Source organism: Loxodonta africana, chromosome 3 (genome assembly GCF_030014295.1).
Source record: "Loxodonta africana isolate mLoxAfr1 chromosome 3, mLoxAfr1.hap2, whole genome shotgun sequence".
Classification (NCBI taxonomy): domain Eukaryota; kingdom Metazoa; phylum Chordata; class Mammalia; order Proboscidea; family Elephantidae; genus Loxodonta; species Loxodonta africana.
The window spans coordinates 20,834,388-20,851,464 of NC_087344.1; the positions used below are offsets into that span (position 1 = coordinate 20,834,388).

Sequence of the window (17,077 nt, forward strand, 5' to 3'; positions counted from 1 at the left end):
TCCCAAAGGTTCTGATAGGAAGTGTTTTCATTCCCGTTGGATTCTATGAATTTGTTCATTCCATCCTTAATGTCTTCTATAATCCAATATTTTTGAGCAGGATATTGTTCAGTTTCCAAGTATTTGATTTCTTTTCCCTGCTTTTCCTGTTATGAATTTCCACTTTTCTGGCCTTATGGTCAGAGAAGATGCTTTGTAATATTTCAATGTTTTGGATTCTGCTAAGGCTTGCTTTATGACCTAATATGTGGTCTATTCTAGAGAATGTTCCATGTGCACTAGAAGAGAAAGTATAGTTGGTTGCTGTTGGGTGGAGTGTTCTGAATATGTCTACAAGGTCAAGTTGTTTGTGGCATTTAGATCTTCCGTGTCTTTATTGAGCTTCTTTCTGGATGTCCTGTCCTTCACCAAAAGTGGAGTGTTGAAGTCTCCTACTATTATTTTGGAGCTGTCTATCTCACTTTTCAATGCTGATAGAGTTTGTTTTGTGTACCTTGCAGCCCTGTCATTGGGTGCATAAATATTTAATATGGTTATATCTTCTTGGTATATTGTCCCTTTAATCATTATATAGGGTCCTTCCTTATCCTTTATGGTGGATTTAACTTCAAAGTCTATTTTTCAGAAATTAGTATTGCCACTCCTGCTCTTTTTGGATTGTTGTTTGCTTGATATATTTTTTCCCATCCTTTGAGTTTTAGTTTGTTTGTGTGTCTAAGTCTAAGATGTGTCTCTTGTAGGCAACATACAGATGGAGTATGTTTTTTAATCCATTCTGCCACTCTCTGTCTCTTTATTGGTGCATTTAGCCCATTTACATTCAGCGTAATTATGGATAGGTATGAATTTGGTGGTATCATTTTGATGTCTTTTTTCGTGTGTTGTTGACAGTTTCTTTTTCTCACTTAACTTTATGTGCTGAGTAGATTAACTTTATATATTTGTCCTGTCCTCATATTCACTGTTGTTGATTTTGTTTCTGCTGAGCCTCTATTTTTTTCTTGTAGTTTATTTTGATGACTAGGATAGTTTGTCTCCTTTGCGGTAACCTTATTATTTACCTGTATTTTTCTAAATTTAAACCTAACTTTTATTTCTTTGTATCGCCGTATATTCCTCTCCATATGGAAGGTCTATGATTACATTTCTTAGTCATTCTTTATTGTTATAAATGTTTTCTTCTCTTGTATAATAACATCGCTGTTACCTTGTTTTGAGTTTTTTTTTTTTTTCTTTTCTTTTAATCTTACTTTGTTTTTTTTTGATTTCCCTGTCTGGGTTGACTTCTGATTGCTCTGTCCAGTGTTCTAGTCTTGGGTTGATACCTGGTGTCATTGATTTTCTAACCAAAGAACTCCCTTTAGTATTTCTTGTAGTTTTGGTTTGCTTTTTATGAGTTCCCTAAACTTCTGTTTATCTGTAAATGTCATAATTTCACCTTAACATTTAACAGAAGTTTTGCTGAATATATGATCTTTGGCTGGCAATTTTCGTCCTTTAATTTTTTTGCCTTCTTGCCTGCATGGTTTCTGCTGAGTAGTCTGAGCTTATTCTTATTGGCTCTCCTTTGCAGGTGATTTTTCATTTATCCCTAGGTGCTCTTAAAATTCTCTCTTTATCTTTGGTTTTGGCAAGTTTGATTATAATATGTCTTGGTGACTTTCTTTTAGCATCTACCTTATGTGGAGTTCGATGAGCATCTTGGATAGATATCTTCTCATCTTTCACTATATCAGGGAAGTTTTCTGCCAACAAATCTTCAACAATTCTGTCTGTATTTTCTGTTTTCCCTCCCTGTTCTGCTAGTCCAATCACTTGTAGGTTATTTCTCTTGATAGAGTTCCACATATAGACATCCAGTTTTTGACAAACCATTTTAATTCTCCTGGAATCCAGATTTCTGATTCATGGAGTTGGTGTGACTCACCCACAGCATTTGCCCTTAAGTGTCCTTTTGTACCTTGACCCTTTAAGGAACTGATTTTCCTGCAGCCACCTTCAAGTCAAACAATATCCTAGTGAGCAGTTCATTGGAGACTGTTTTGCCTCAGGCCTTAGGTTGTTTTAAAGAATTACCAAGGTGCAGTCAGTTTCAGGAAACCCTGGTGGCATAGTGGTTAAGAGTTACAGCTGTTAACCAAAAAGTTGGCAGCTCAAATCTGCAGGCATTTCTTGGAAACCCTATGGAGCCATTCTACTCTGTCCTACAGGGTTGCTATGAGTTGGAATTGACTAGAGAGCAATGGGTTTGGTCTGGTTTTGGTAGTCAGTTTCAAGAAGCAGGAACCTCAGGGTCTGACTGGGAAATGTATGGCATGTTCTTAGTGATTCTGCTCCTACAGCTGACTGACCCTGGAATCCTGAATGTATTACAATGCTATCTCCTGAGAAATTAACATGACAATGACCTGTATAACCTGTTTTCACCATCCCCTCTTTGGAGCGCCTTCCCTGTATTTTTCAGTCAACCGTTGCCTGATCGGAATCATATCCACTCACAAAACAAATATTCTGTTACACTAATGTCTGGTGTTTGTCTGTGCATTTAGGTTTCTTGACAATTCCTGGCACCAGAAGTTGGATCCATAGCACCTGAATAACTTCCCCGAGAGCTCTCGTTGAGCACAGATGTAATGTCCATAAAAGCCCTTTCAGCTTACTGCCTCCATGAAGCATCTGAAGGCCACGTTGGTAAGCCCTCTCGGACTCTCCAGGTCTACTCCTTTTGCATTTTGAGCTTGAATTCAATATTTATTGTGAGTTTGGTGAATGTTGTTTTGTAGTACTTAAGACTCTCTCAAAATGGGGTATGCTAAGCCCAAGAAAGCAGAGGATTTTCCTAGTGGAAATCTGGCTCACTACATGGTCAAGAACTATGGATCTAGCCAGGTTTTGTTTGTATTTGGATTTTTGTTTGAGCTCCCTGTCATCATCAGGTTGTCAAATCAGAGACCAGAGACTAAAACTATAAACCTCTTAGAGGAAACAGAGAGGCAAATTTTCATGATCTTGGATTGCAAAATGGTTTCTTAAATATGACACCAAAAGTGCGGGCAAGAACACTCACCCTCTTAATTGTATCAGTAAAGTACAGAGATTCCAGGGATTGGGATATCATTGGGAGAGGCATTATTCAACCCAATACAGAGGGGATACCCTCTGATGACTCCATGGAAAGGTTTGTTAACAATAAATCCAGAGAAGGATAGCAAGTTTTCTCTCTCTGGACATCACTTGTGGATATGACACCTGAGCCTATTGCAGCAATCAGGAGATCATGCGGGTAAGCCAGTTCTAGGATGAAGCCACCTCGAAGAGGACTAAATGCAGCCTACTCTTCTGTTACTGTACGTTTCCTACCTCTGAAGGCCTTTCTTTGTAATGACATATACCTCTATTGCTTGAGGATATTAGTGTCAATTCTTTTTCTTCTTAGAACCAAAGGCTTCCTCACTCATGAAATTCAAATATCTCACAATCATTTCAAATCACAGAGATTATTTTGTAGATGATGAAACTGAGTGTGGAGGATGCTAACATTGCCATTAGCAGAGACAGCTTATCGGTGGCAGATCTCAGTAGTTAGTGAATCAAGGCATGAAAGGTCAGCACACTTTTCTCACAGTGAGGAAAGTATGGGGTGCGATTCACAACCCTATCCATTAGATGAGGCTGAAGCTACTCTCTAGCTATGACTGCAACCTTTCTTAGATCCTTCCCTGCCTTATCTATCCTCTCCCACGTGCTTTTGTCTGAGAAGGCTACTAACAACATCCCATAATAAGAAGTCTTTCCTCAGGCTTTGCTTCTGTGGAAACTTCCCAAAGAAACTGAGCTTAGAGTGTTGAAATCATTTGTCAAACAGCACATACCTAGATGAAGAGCCAAGTCAGGTTTGAACCCAAGTTGAAATGCACTTAGTGTAGTGAGTTTAATGGAATTTAAGGATGATCAAGAAAAAAGGTTATGCATAGAGGAGTCTGGAAGGTATTATGCTGAGTGAAATTAGTCAGTCCCCAAAGGACAAATATTGTTTGAGACCACTATTATAAGAACTCAAGAAAAAGTTTAAACACAGAAGGAAATATTCTTTGATGGTTATGAGGGTGGGAAGGGAGGGAAATGGGTATTCACTAATTAAATAGTAGACAAGAACCATTTTAAGTGAAGAGAAAGACAACATACAATACAGGGAGGTTAGCAGAACTGGACTAAACCAAAAGCTAAGAAGTTTCCTGAATACAACCAAATGCTTCGAAGGCCAGAGTAGCAGGGATGGGGACCTGGGGCCATGGTTTCAGGGGATGTCTAGGTCAATTGGCATAACAAAAATGTCTTAAGAAAACTCTCTGCATCCCACTTTGGTGAGTGGCATCTGGGGCCTTAAATGCTAGTAAGTGGCCATCTAAGATGCACCAATTGGTCTCAACCCACCTGAAGCAAAGGAAAACGATGAATACCAAAGACACAAGGTAAATATGAGCCCAAGAGACAGAAAGTGCCACATAACCCAGAGAACACATCAGCCTGAGCTCAGAAGAACTGGATGGTGCCTGACTACCATCGATGATTACCCTGACAGGGAACAAAACAGATAATCCCTGACGGAGCAGGAGAACAGTGGGATGCAGATTTCAAATTCTTGTGGAAAGACCAGACTTAATGGTCTAACTAAGACTGGAGGGACCGCAGATGTCATGTTCCCTGGAGCCTCTGTTAGCCCAAGACGGAACCATTCCCAAAGCCAACTCTTCAAACAGAGATTGGGCTGGACTGTAAGACAGAAAATGATACTGATGAAGAGTGAGCTTCTTGGGTCAACTAGACACATGAGATTATGTGAGCACCTCCTGTCTGGGGGTGAGAAGAGAAGGCAAAGGGGGACAGAAACTGGTTGAATGGACACAGAAGTACAGGGTGGAGAGAAGAAGTGTGCTGTCACATTAGGGGAAGAGCAGCTAGGGTTACATAACCAGGGGTGTGTAAGTTTTTGTAAAAGAGACTCACTTGATTTGTAAACTTTCATTTAAAGCACAATTTAAAAAAAAAAAAAAAGAAAGAAAAATGTTATGCCCATGAGATAGCAGTTGAATAGGTGTTTATTAGGGCTGACGCATTGACAGCTACAAGTAGGGTGTAATCTTCTACAGCAGGAGGTCATCCAGAGCAAGAGGTACAGAGAGATGACAGAAGAGGAAGAAGGTGTAAAAACTCCCAGGAAAAAGCAGAAGGAAGGAAGGAGGTTACATGTCCCTATGAGGTTACTAACTGTAGCAATGTGGAACATCTCTCTATCAGAGGAACTCCAAAGGTAGCAGGACACTAGCATCCTTATACCTACAGGGTTTTACCTCATCGATGGATAGCAGACGCTGGGTGCATTTTTGTGGGGTAAGTAAAGGAGGCAGGCTCTAAGTTGGTGAAATTCTGCTTATTTGGGTGATTTATAAAATGGTCGGTTAGGAACAAATTAGAGTTTGACATTGGCAGACTCTTTTGAGCCTGCTATGAATAAGTTAACAACTGGGGGCCAATAAGCAGAGGACATTTTTGACTCATTAATATAATACTTAGCCATTATGTCCTCTAGTCAATTTAGAAGAACTTGCTGAACGAAAAGTTAGGAATTCTGTCTCGCCAGTGTTGCTTTTACTTTTACTCATTCTAGAAACCCAAGCTCAAAGCAGAAGACACAATCACTAAAAAGGAGGTATCCTACCAATGATTTTTCTCAAGGCTCCCATCATGTCCCTGTTCCTCAGGCTGTAGATAAAAGGATTCATCATTTGAGGGACCACAAGGTACATCACTGAGGCTACTGCTGTCTTCCAGGAAGAGTGTGTAAATGGAGAACTAATATACACCCCAAAGACTGTCCCATAGAACAAGAAAACAACTGAGAGATGAGATCCACAGGTGGAAAAAACTTTATACTTTCCACCCCTTGATGGCATTCTCAGAATGGAGGAGACAATTTGGGCATAAGAGAAAATGATCCCAGAGAGAGTAATACCACCAAATATGCATGTCATAAAATATAGCACCAGGTTATTGATGAAGATATTGGAACAAGTGTGTTTGAGAACCTGAGCAAGTTCACAGAAGAAGTGGGGGATTTCCAGGTTTGTGCAGAAAGACAGTGGCAACAACATTAGACTATGGACCAGGGCATTTATGATGCTAATGAACAAAGAGAGTAGAATCAGCAGGCAAAGGAGGTGGGGGTTCATAATGATCGTGTAGGTCAGCGGGTGACAAATGGCTATATAGCGGTCATAGGCCATTACTCCAAGGAGAAAATTTTCAAAACCTCCAAATACCAGAACAGCATATACCTGGGTGAGGCAGCCTGTGTAAGTGATAGATTTTCTCTGTGTCTTGATGTTCACCAGCATCTTTGGGACTGTCGTTGTACTTAAACAGATATCTGTAAAGGACAGATTAGAGAGAAAGAAGTACATGGGAGTGTGGAGGTGGGAGTCATAGCTGACAGCCAGGATGATAAGCAGGTTTCCCATGATGGTCACCAGGTACATGAACAGAAAGATGTTGTAGAGAAGGGGCTGGAGTTCTGAATCTTCTGTTAATCCCAGAAGAAAGAACTCTGAAACTCCTGTTTGGTTTCTGGGTTCCATATTGTTCATGAAGCTGATGGAAAAGAAGAATGATAAGACAATCAAATGTGTGGTCGCTGGATCAGCAGCAGCTTCAGCACCAGAGGCAAATGTCATCTGTGGAAGGGAAGGAGAGGAATTGAGGGCACTACAAAACTTGTGTCCTCTGTATGTGTATTATTTGGTTATTAAAAAATAAATAAATAAAAATCTGAATCTGATAGAGCTGAACGTAAGCTTTTTTTTATTCTTGAAAGAGGTGAAATGCTGTTCTTTTTTTTTTTAATATTATCTGTGCTCATATGATCATTTTAAATATTAGGCAGTTTTATAAAGAGAAAACAGAAGAACTAGGAAAATAGTGTGATGTGTCTATCTCTGACTCCAGGTATCTCCATGACCAGAGCTGGGCAAAGGACATACTAAAAATGTGTGTTAAGAACCTGGAATTAGAAGATGAGATAAAGTCGATAAACCCTCCTTCTCCACCACAAGAATGTAAGTAAATATTAGAGAATTCTATAAGAATCATTATGTTTGAGAAGGTGTAGATTTCTGTTCAGGAGAAAAATGGTCATGTCATTGCAGAGACAGAGTAGGAGATAGATAGAATGAGAGTTCTTTGAGCCTGGTGCAAAGATACAAGGAAACGTGTCAGGAAGATGGAAAACAGTTGGGCAAGAGTCCATGGAAAACTTAGTTCCAATCATTTTATGCATGTACTCTTGTAACTCCCTGTTGAGAGAAAGACCTTCATCAGGATGGATTGACAAAGTGGCAGCAACAATGAGCAACAGCGGTCTCAAGTATAGCAATGATTGTGAGGTTGTCACAGGATTGGGCAATGTTTTGTTCTGCTGTACACGGGGTTGCTATGATTTGGAACCAACTGAATGGCACCTAACAACAACAACACTCATCACAGCTTCCTCTGGATGAACCTGTAGTGAAACATCTGTCCTCCTTTCCAAACATTAACTAAGGGATTCTAGGTTACCTGGATGGCATCACTGAGGAATGATTCTTAACATCTGTCCTGGATGTTGGTTGATGTAGGCAGAAGTTCTGTCCTCGGGAAATGCAGACAGACTGAGTGAGACTCTGGGCTCCCGGGCAAGAGGATCATCTGTGGGTGGAGTCTCAGGCGTGCTGCTTCCTGATTGGAGAAGGGCTGTTGAATGAGGGGGTTATAGGCCAGACTATTTGCAGTCTCTCTTTCCCTGGGGGATCAATAACCTAAGCTCCTCATTAGCCAAACACTTTTATTGTCATTCTGATTAAAGACAGTGCAAATCCTTAAAGACCAAGAAAATAAAAGGTGGAATTCAAGGTGGATGATTTCCTGAGGAAGCCAGCTACATTCCATTCACCTCTCTCCACCCTTTTCTGCTCATCTCCATGTCACACAACTTGTACACATGAACAAACCATCCTTACCTAATTGCATTCCAGTCTTCTTTATTTAATTACTAATGACATTACAAAGCATGATACCTATTTTATTTGCGAAAATATAGTTTATGTATGTTGTTGTTTTTAGATGTTGTCTTGTTGGTTGTGATTCATAATGACCCCACTTATAACGGAACGAAACAGTGTCCTACACCATCCTCACAACAGTTTGTATGTTCAATAGCATTGATGAAGACATTGTGTCAATCCATGCCATTGAGTGTCCTCCTCTTTCTCAGTGACTCTCTACATTGCCAAACATGATGTCGTTCCCCAAGGATTGGTCCCTCCTGGTTATATGTCCAAAGTATGTAAGACAAATTCTCACCAACATCGCTTTATATTTTGAGTTTATGTTTTGGCTCCTGATTTTTACTACAGTTGTGAGAAATTACAATGTCACTGGTTAGGCATTTCTATGCAGGTTTATCCATAGACTCAGTAGATGTGAAAAAAAACGTAGTTAGATAAAAAACTTATTTTTATAAATGAAGATGGTGTTCCAATTTAGTATTCACATAAAAAGATTTACTTTTCATCAATTATATATTTCATGTATTTATCTACATTTAACTATTCCTATATAAACTTTGAATACTGGTGGCATAGCTCCCAGCATCACAGCAACATGCAAGCCCCCACAGTACACATCCATACGCCTACAAGGAAGACCAGTTAATACAACTATTATTCAAATTTATGCACCAACCGCAAGGGCCAAAGATGAAGAAATAGAAGAATTTTATTAGCTGCTGCAGTCTGGAATTGATTGAACATGCAATCAAGACATATTGATAATTACTGGTGATTTTAATGTGAAAGTTGGAAACAAAGAAGAAGGGTCACTAGTTGGAAAATATGGCCTTGGTGATAGAAACAATGCCAGAGATCGAATGATAGAATTTTGCAAGATCAATGACTTCTTCATTGCAAATACCTTCTTTCACCAACATAAACAGTGACTATACACATGGACCTCACCAGATGGAACACACAGAAATAAAATTGGCTACATCTGTGGAAAGAGACGATGGGAAAGCTCAATATCATTGGTCAGAACAAGGCCAGGCAGGGGCCGACTGTGGAACAGACCATCAATTGCTCCTATGCAAGCCCAAGGTGAAACAGAAGAAAATCAGAGCAAGTCCACGAGAGCCAAAATATGACCTTGAGTATATCCCACCTGAATTTAGAGACCATCTCAAGAATAGATTTGATGCATTGAAGACCGGACGAGTTGTGGAATGACATCAAGGACATCATACATGGAGAAAGCAAGATGTTATTGAAAAGACAGGAAAGAAAAAAAAGACCAAGACGGATGTCAGAGGAGACTCTGAAACTTGCTCTCGAATGTCGAGAAGCTAAAGCAAAAGGAAGAATTGATGAAGTAAAAGAACTGAACAGAAGATTTCAAAGGGCCTCTCGAGAAGACTAAGTAAAGTATTATACTGACATGTGCAAAGAGCTGGAAATAGAAAACCAAAAGGGAAGAACAGGTTCGGTGTTTCTCAAGCTGAAAGAACTGAAGAAAAAATTCAAGCCTCGAGTTGCAATAGTGAAGGATTCTACAGGGAAAATATTAAAGAACGCAAGAAGCATCAAAAGAAGATGGAAGGAATACAGAGTCATAATACCAAAAAGAATTAGTCCATGTTCAACCATTTCAAGAGGTAGCATATGATCAGGAATTGATGGTACTGAAGGAAGAAATCCAAGCTGCCCTGAAGGCATTGGCGAAAAACAAGGCTCCAGGAATTGATGGAATATCAACTGAGATGTTTCAACAAACGGACGCAGTGCTGGAGATGTTCACTTGTCTATGCCAAGAAATATGGAAGACAGCTTTCTGGCCAACTGACTGGAAGATTTCCATATTTAAGCCTATTTCCAAGAAAGGTGATTCAACCAAAAGTGGAAATTATAGAGAAATGTCATTAATATCACATGCAAGTAAAATTTTGCTGAAGATCATTCAAAAACGGCTACAGCAGGATATCCACAGGGAACTGCCAGAAATTCAGGCCAGTTTCAGAAGAGGACGTGGAACCAGGGATATCATTGCTGATGTCAGATGGATCCTGGCTGAAAGCAGAGAATACCAGAAGGACGTTTACCTGTGTTTTATTGACTATGCAAAGGCATTTCACTGTGTGGACCATAACAAATTACGAATAGCATTGCGAAGAATGAGAATTCCAGAACACTTAATTGTGCTCATGAGGAACCTCTACATAAATCAAGAGGTAGTTGCTCAGACAGAACAAGGGTATACTGATTGGTTTAAAGTCAGGAAAGGTGTGCACCAGGGCTGTATTCTTTCACCATACCTATTCAATCTGTATGCTGAACAAATAATCTGAGAAGCTGGACTATATGAAGAAGAACAGGGCATCAGGATTGGAGGAAGACTCAATAACAACCTGCATTATGCAGATGACACAGCCTTGCTTGCTGAAAGTGAAGAGGACTTGAAGCACTTACTAATGAAGATCAAAGACCACAGCCTTCAGTATGGATTGCACCTCAACATAAAGAAAACAAAAATCCTCACAACTGGACCAATGAGCAACATCATGATAAATGGAGAAAAGTTTAAAGTTGTCAAGGATTTCATTTTACTTGGATCCACAATCAACGCCCTTGGAAGCAGCAGTCAAGAAATCAAAAGAGGCCTTGCATTGGGTAAATCTGCTGCAAAGGACCTCTTTAAAGTGTTGAAAAGCAAAGATGTCACCTTGAAGACTAAGGTGCTCCTGACCCAAGCCATGGTATTTTCGTTTGCATCATATGCATGTGAAAGCTGGACAATGAATAAGGAAGACCTAAGAAGAACTGATGCCTTTGAATTGTGTTGGTGAAGAATATTGAGTATACCGTGGACTGCCAGAAGAACGAATAAATCTGTCTTGGAAGAAGTACAACCAGAATACTCCTTAGAAGCAAGGATGGCGAGACTGCGTCTTACTTACTTTGGACATGTTGTCAGGAAGGATCAGTCTCTAGAAAAGGACATCATGCTTGGCAAAGTGAGGGTCAGAGGAAAAGAGGAAGACCCTCGACAAGATGGATTGACACAGTGGCTACATCAATGGCATCAAGCATAACAACTATTGTAAGGATGGCTCAGGACTGGGCAGTGTTTTGTTCTGTTGTGCATAGGGTCGCTATGAGTCGGAACTGACTCGACGGCACCTAACAACAGCAAGAAAAACATATGAAGTTTATTAATATATAAACTTTTGAAAACCAACTTGAGATAGGATGAAATTATGATGTTACCCTTTGCCATCTTAACCGCATTCACTTCAGACACATGAAATAATAGACAAAATAGAACAAAATATAGTTGGTCACCCCAAAAAGTTAAACTTTTTCTTGTACCACAGAAAGATCTGAAACATAAAAATGCAAGTTATGTTGATGGTTATGTGAGTGGAGAGGGAGGAAGGGAGAGGGGTATTCACTAATTAGATAGTAGTCAAGAACTATTTTAGGTGAATGGAAAGACAACACACAATACAGGAGAGGTCAGCACAACTGGACTAAACCAAAAGCAAAGAAGTTTCCTGAACAAACCGAGCCTTTTGAAGGCCGGAGTGGCAGGGGTGAGGGTCTGGGGACCATGGTTTCAGGGGGCATCTAGGTCAACTGGCATAATAAAATCTATTAAGAAAACATTCTGCATCTCACTTTGGTGAGTAGTGCCTGAGGTGTTAAACACTAGCAAGTGGCTGTCTAAGATACATCAATTGGTCTCAACCAACCTGGAGCAAAGGAGAATGAAGAACACCAAAGACACAAGGTAATTATGAGTCCAAGAGACAGAAAGGGCCACATAAATAAGAGACTACATCAGCCTGAGACCAGAAGAACTAGATGGTGCCTGGCTATAACTGATGACTGCCCTGACAGGGAACACAACAGAGAGTCCCTGATGGAGCAGGTGAGCAGTGGGATGCAGGTCTTAAGTTCTCATAAAAAGACCAGACTTAATGGTCTGAGTGAGACTAGAAGGACCTCAGAGGTTATCATCCCCAGACCTTCTGTTAGCCCAAGACTGGAACCATTCCCAAAGCCAACTCTTTAGATAGAGATCAGATTGGAGTATAAGATAAAAAATGATACCGGTGATGAGTGAGTTTCTTGGCCCAAGTAGACACATGAGACTATGTGGGCAGCTCCTGTCTGGAGAGGCATTGAGGTGGCACAGGGGAACAGAAGCTGGCTGAATGGACATGGGGAATACAGCATGGAGAGAAGGAGTGTGCTATCCCAATGGGGGAGAGCAACTAGGAGTACATAGCAGAGTGTATATAAATTTTTTTTGTATGAGAGACTGACTTGATTTTTAACTTTCACTTAAAGTGCAATATATATATATATATATATATATATATATATATATATATATATATATATATATACCAGTTATGTTTTCCAGGTACTAAAAAAAGAACAGAAACATTAGTGGTGAGTATGGTGAGCTATGGATTTGTGTACAAAGCAAGAACTTTTAGCTGTAAGTTTACTCATTCAGATAAAGAGGACAAAATATTCTAGAAAAAATTTGGCATTGAAATCAAGGGCAGAGTTAGAATTTTTTATTTGAAAAACCTAGGTGAACACAAGAGTTGTGGACACTGACTGGACCATGAATACAGACTTAGAACAGCTGAAAGTTTCAGAAAAGCCTCCAAGGAGAATATGAACCAAGCTATCTGTTAGCACAGTGGCTGAAATTGTGATAGTCTCAATTTACTGTACCACGAGAGTCAGGAAAAGGAAGTCAGGATTAGAGGAGTGGTGACTGGTGAGGGCTACTGTGAACATGTTAGACAAGAAATAGTGAGTATACAGATGGAAAAACATGGAGGGGAAAAAAATCTTCCCATTCAAATATTATCAGTAAAATCTAACTTAATATCCTTGAAGAAAAGCAAAGCAAAAATGATGACCCACAAGATCAATAATTCGGAAAAAAAATCAATGATCAGATCATACAGAGGCCAGGAAGGTTGAAATGGAGTGAATGATATGGAGAATAGAAAAGATGAGATCAAAGATGTAGTGTCAGACAGATTATTCAAACAGTCTCCTGATGGCAAAGGCCGACACAGGGTCACTATGTGTAGTGATTTTGTAATATTCCTGGAATGGTGGTGGCTTTCACCTTGGTGATAACTGTGGAAGTGGTGAATTTTGGTGGAAATCTGAATATATTTGTATTGTATAGACAACAGGGTTTTCTGAAAAAGTGGGCATGGGGTATAAAAAAGAGAGAGGGATCAAAGATGATGCTCAGTTAGAGAAAACTGCTCAGCACCTTGAAGAATAGGGTTGCCATCAAGAGTGATTGGAAATACTGTGGGCAAAATCTAAGTATCAGTGTAGTATTTTAGAGTATGTTGAATTTGAGGTGCCTGTTAGGAATTCACACGGTGATATTAAGTGAGCAGTTCACTACAGAAGTCTGGAATCCAGGAGAGTGTTCCTTCTGGAAGATATAAATTTGGGAGTTGTTAGTGTGTAGGTGACTTTAAAGCCAGCCATAAGTCTTTTGGCTATTGCAAAGACAATATCTGTTATGAATATCAGTGTGAAGATACTCAACAAAATACTGGCAAACCAAATCTAACAGTGTACTAAGAAAACTATATGCTATTACCAAGTAGAATTTTGCCCAAAATAAAACATAAGAAAATTGATGAATGTTAATACACCACATGATCATCTCAATCGATGTAAAAAAAAAAAAAAATTGGACAAAGTCCAACACCCTTTCATGAGAAAACACTCCAGAAACTCGGAATAGAAGGGAAATTTCTTAACGTTATAATGAGCAGTTATGAAAAACCCATAGTAAATATCATACTCAATAGGGAAAGACTGAAAGATTTCCCCTCTAAAATCAGGAATAAGATAAAAACACCCTCCCTTACCACTGCTATTCAACATTGGACTCGAAGTTCTAACCAGAGAAATTAGGCAAGAAAAAGAAATAAAAGGCATTCAAACCTGAAAGGAAAGGAAAAATTATCTCCATTCACAGATGACATGATTCTACATATATGAAAAATCCCAAAGAATCCACAGCAAAGCTACTATTACTAACAAATGATTTCAACCAAGTAGCAGGGTACATGAACAACACAAAAATCTCTTGTTTTACCTATATGTCAGCAATGAAGCATGTTAGAAGAAGGCATTTCCTCTTACAATGGCATATAATAGAATAAGATATCTAGGAATAAAATTAACCACAGAGGAAAATACTTTTATAATGAAAACTATGAACCATTGCTGAAGGAAATTAAAGAAGATCTAAATCAGTGGAAAGATATTCTCTGTTTATGGACTGGAACTCTCAATATTGTTAACATGTCAATAGTCCCCAAAGTAAACTACAGATTCGATGCAATATTTATCAAATTTCTAACAGCTCTTTTTCAGAGATGAAAATGTTATTCCTAAAATTCATGTAAAACTAAATAGCCAAAACACTCTTAAAAAAGATCAATAAAATAGGAAGACTCACATTTCCTGATTTTGAAACATACTATAAAGAAACTAATCAAAATAGTGTTGTAATGATATAAGGATGAACATATAAACCAATGGAATAGAATTAAGAGCAGAGAAGTAAACTCATACATTTATGCCAAATTGATTTTTGACAAGGGTACCAAGTCCACTAAATGGAGAAGGAACAGCCTCTTTAATAAATGGTGCTGGGAGAACTGGACAAATGCAAAAGAATGAAGATGGACCCATACCTCACACCATATGTAAAAATTAACTCAAAATGTATCCAATGGCCTAAATTTAAGAAGTAAAACCATGAAACTCTTATAAAAAAACATAAGAGTAAAACTTCAAGGCCTTATTTTTGACAATGAATTCTTAATTGGCACCAAAAGCACAAGCAACAAAGACAAAATAGATAAATGCTGTCGTCGTTGCCAGGTGCCCTCAAGACTGTTGTGAGTCATAGTGACCTTATGTACAACAGAACCAAACGCTGCCTGTTCCTGCACCATCCTCACAATCGTCGTTAAGCCTGAGCCTTTGCTGCAGCTACTGTGTCAATCCATCTCATTGAGGGTCTTCCTCTTTTTTGCAGATCCTCTACTTTACCAAGCATGATGTCCTTCTCCAGGGACTGGTCCCTCCTGATAACATGTCCAAGATATGTGAGTCAAAATCTCATTTTTGTTTCTAATGTTCATTCTGGCTATACTTCTTCCAAGACAGATTTGTTCCTTCTTTTGGCAGCCTGTGGTATACTCAATATTCTTTGCCAACACCATAATTCAAGGGCATCGTTTCTTCTTTTGATTTCCTTATTCATTGCCCAGCTTTCGTATGCATAGATTAATTGTTGTTGTTGTTGTTAGGTGCCCTCGAGCTGGTTCTGACTCATAGCAACACATTAGGACAGAGAAGGATTGTCCCATAGAGTTTCCAATAAGTGTCTGGTGGTTTTGAACTGCCAACTTTTGGGTTAGCAGCCAAACTCTTAACCACTAAGCTACCAGGTGAAGATAAACAGAACCAATGAAATTGAAAAAAAAAAAAAAGTGCATCAAAGAAATGTATCAAGAACGTAAAGAGACAATGTACAGAATGGGAGAAAACATTTGAGAACCATATATCTGATAATAGTTAATATCTGGAATATACAAAGAACACTTACAACTCAACAACAGAAGATAAACAACAGTCGTAATGAGCAAGAATTTAAATAGGTATGTCATCAGAGATGATGTTATTGTTGTTGACTTATGGTGACCCTGTGCACAACAAAACAAAAAATCCTGGGCCATCAGTACGATTGTTTGAAGATCAGACAATGTTCTGTTGTGATCTATAGGGTTCTCACTGGCTATCTTTTCAGAAGTAGATTTCCATGCCTTTCTTCCCATTCTGTCTTAATTTTGGAGTTCATAGTAATCTGGTTAGCATCGTAGCAACATTCAAGACAGTTGGTGGCCTGACATGAGGTAATTGGCTGTGTATCACACTCAGTTCTCCCATATGGGTGGGATACGATTGCATCACCAATGCCTCAGAGAAGATATACAAATGGGCAATAAGCACATGAAGGGATGTTCAACCGGATTAGTCTTTAGGGAAATGCAAATCAAAACCACAATGAGATACCACTTCACTACCACTAGGGTGGCGAGTATCAGAAAAATGGAAACTAACTAGTATTGTCAAGCATGTGGAACAATTGGAACCCTCGTACATTGTTGGTGTAATGTAAAATGTGCAGCCCCTGTGGAAAAGTTTGAAAGTTCTTCAAAAAGTTAAATATTGAAATACCATATGACTCAGCAATTTCATTTCTAGGTATATGCCCAAGAGACTTGAAAGCTGGGTGTCTTAGTTATCTAAGGCTGCCATAACAGAAATACCACAAGTGGATGGCTTTAACAAAGAGAAATTTATCTGCTCACAGTAAAGCAGGCTAAAAGCGTCAGCTCCAAGGGAAGGCTTTCTCTCTCTGTCAGCTCTGAAAGATGGTCCTTGTTCTTAGCCTTCCTATGGTCTAGGAGCTTCCCAGGCACAGGGACCCTGGGTCCAAAAGACAAGCTCTGCTCCTGGTGCTGCTTTCTTGGTGGTATGAGGTCCCCAACACTCTGCTTGCTTCTCTTTCTTTTTATCTCTTAAAAGATTAAAGGTGGTGTAGGCCACATCCCAAGGAAACTCCCTTTACTTTTTATCCGGGATGTGACCTGGGTAAGGGTCGTGTTACAATCCCACCCTAAACTTTTAGCACAAAATTACAATCACAAAATGGAGGACAACTACAGAATACTGGGAATCATGGCCTAAACAAGTTGATACACATTTTTTGGGGGGACATAATTCATTCCATGACACTGAAACTGAGACAGATACTTGTGCGGCAGTGTTTATCACAGCAGTGTTTACAATAACCAAAGGTGGAAACAAGCCATGTGTCCATCAACAGATGAAGACATTAGCAAAATTTTGCATGTCCG

At 39.3% G+C, this 17,077-nt stretch overlaps 1 protein-coding gene across 1 annotated transcript; it reads right to left on the reverse strand.

The window, feature by feature from the left end:
- Positions 1-5,112: 5,112 nt before the first annotated feature.
- On the reverse strand, positions 5,113-7,134 carry LOC100663953 (olfactory receptor 7G1-like). The gene has a single exon (XM_064280596.1). It carries the CDS (start codon positions 6,729-6,731, stop codon positions 5,700-5,702), a length of 1,032 nt encoding a protein of 343 aa, XP_064136666.1. The 5' UTR covers positions 6,732-7,134; the 3' UTR covers positions 5,113-5,699.
- Between the last annotated feature and the right edge of the window lie 9,943 nt (positions 7,135-17,077).

Coding starts and splice junctions, on each gene's coding strand:
- LOC100663953 (XM_064280596.1), bottom strand. CDS start 6,731: ATGACATTTGCCTCTGGTGCTGAAGCTGCTGCTGATCCAGCGACCACA.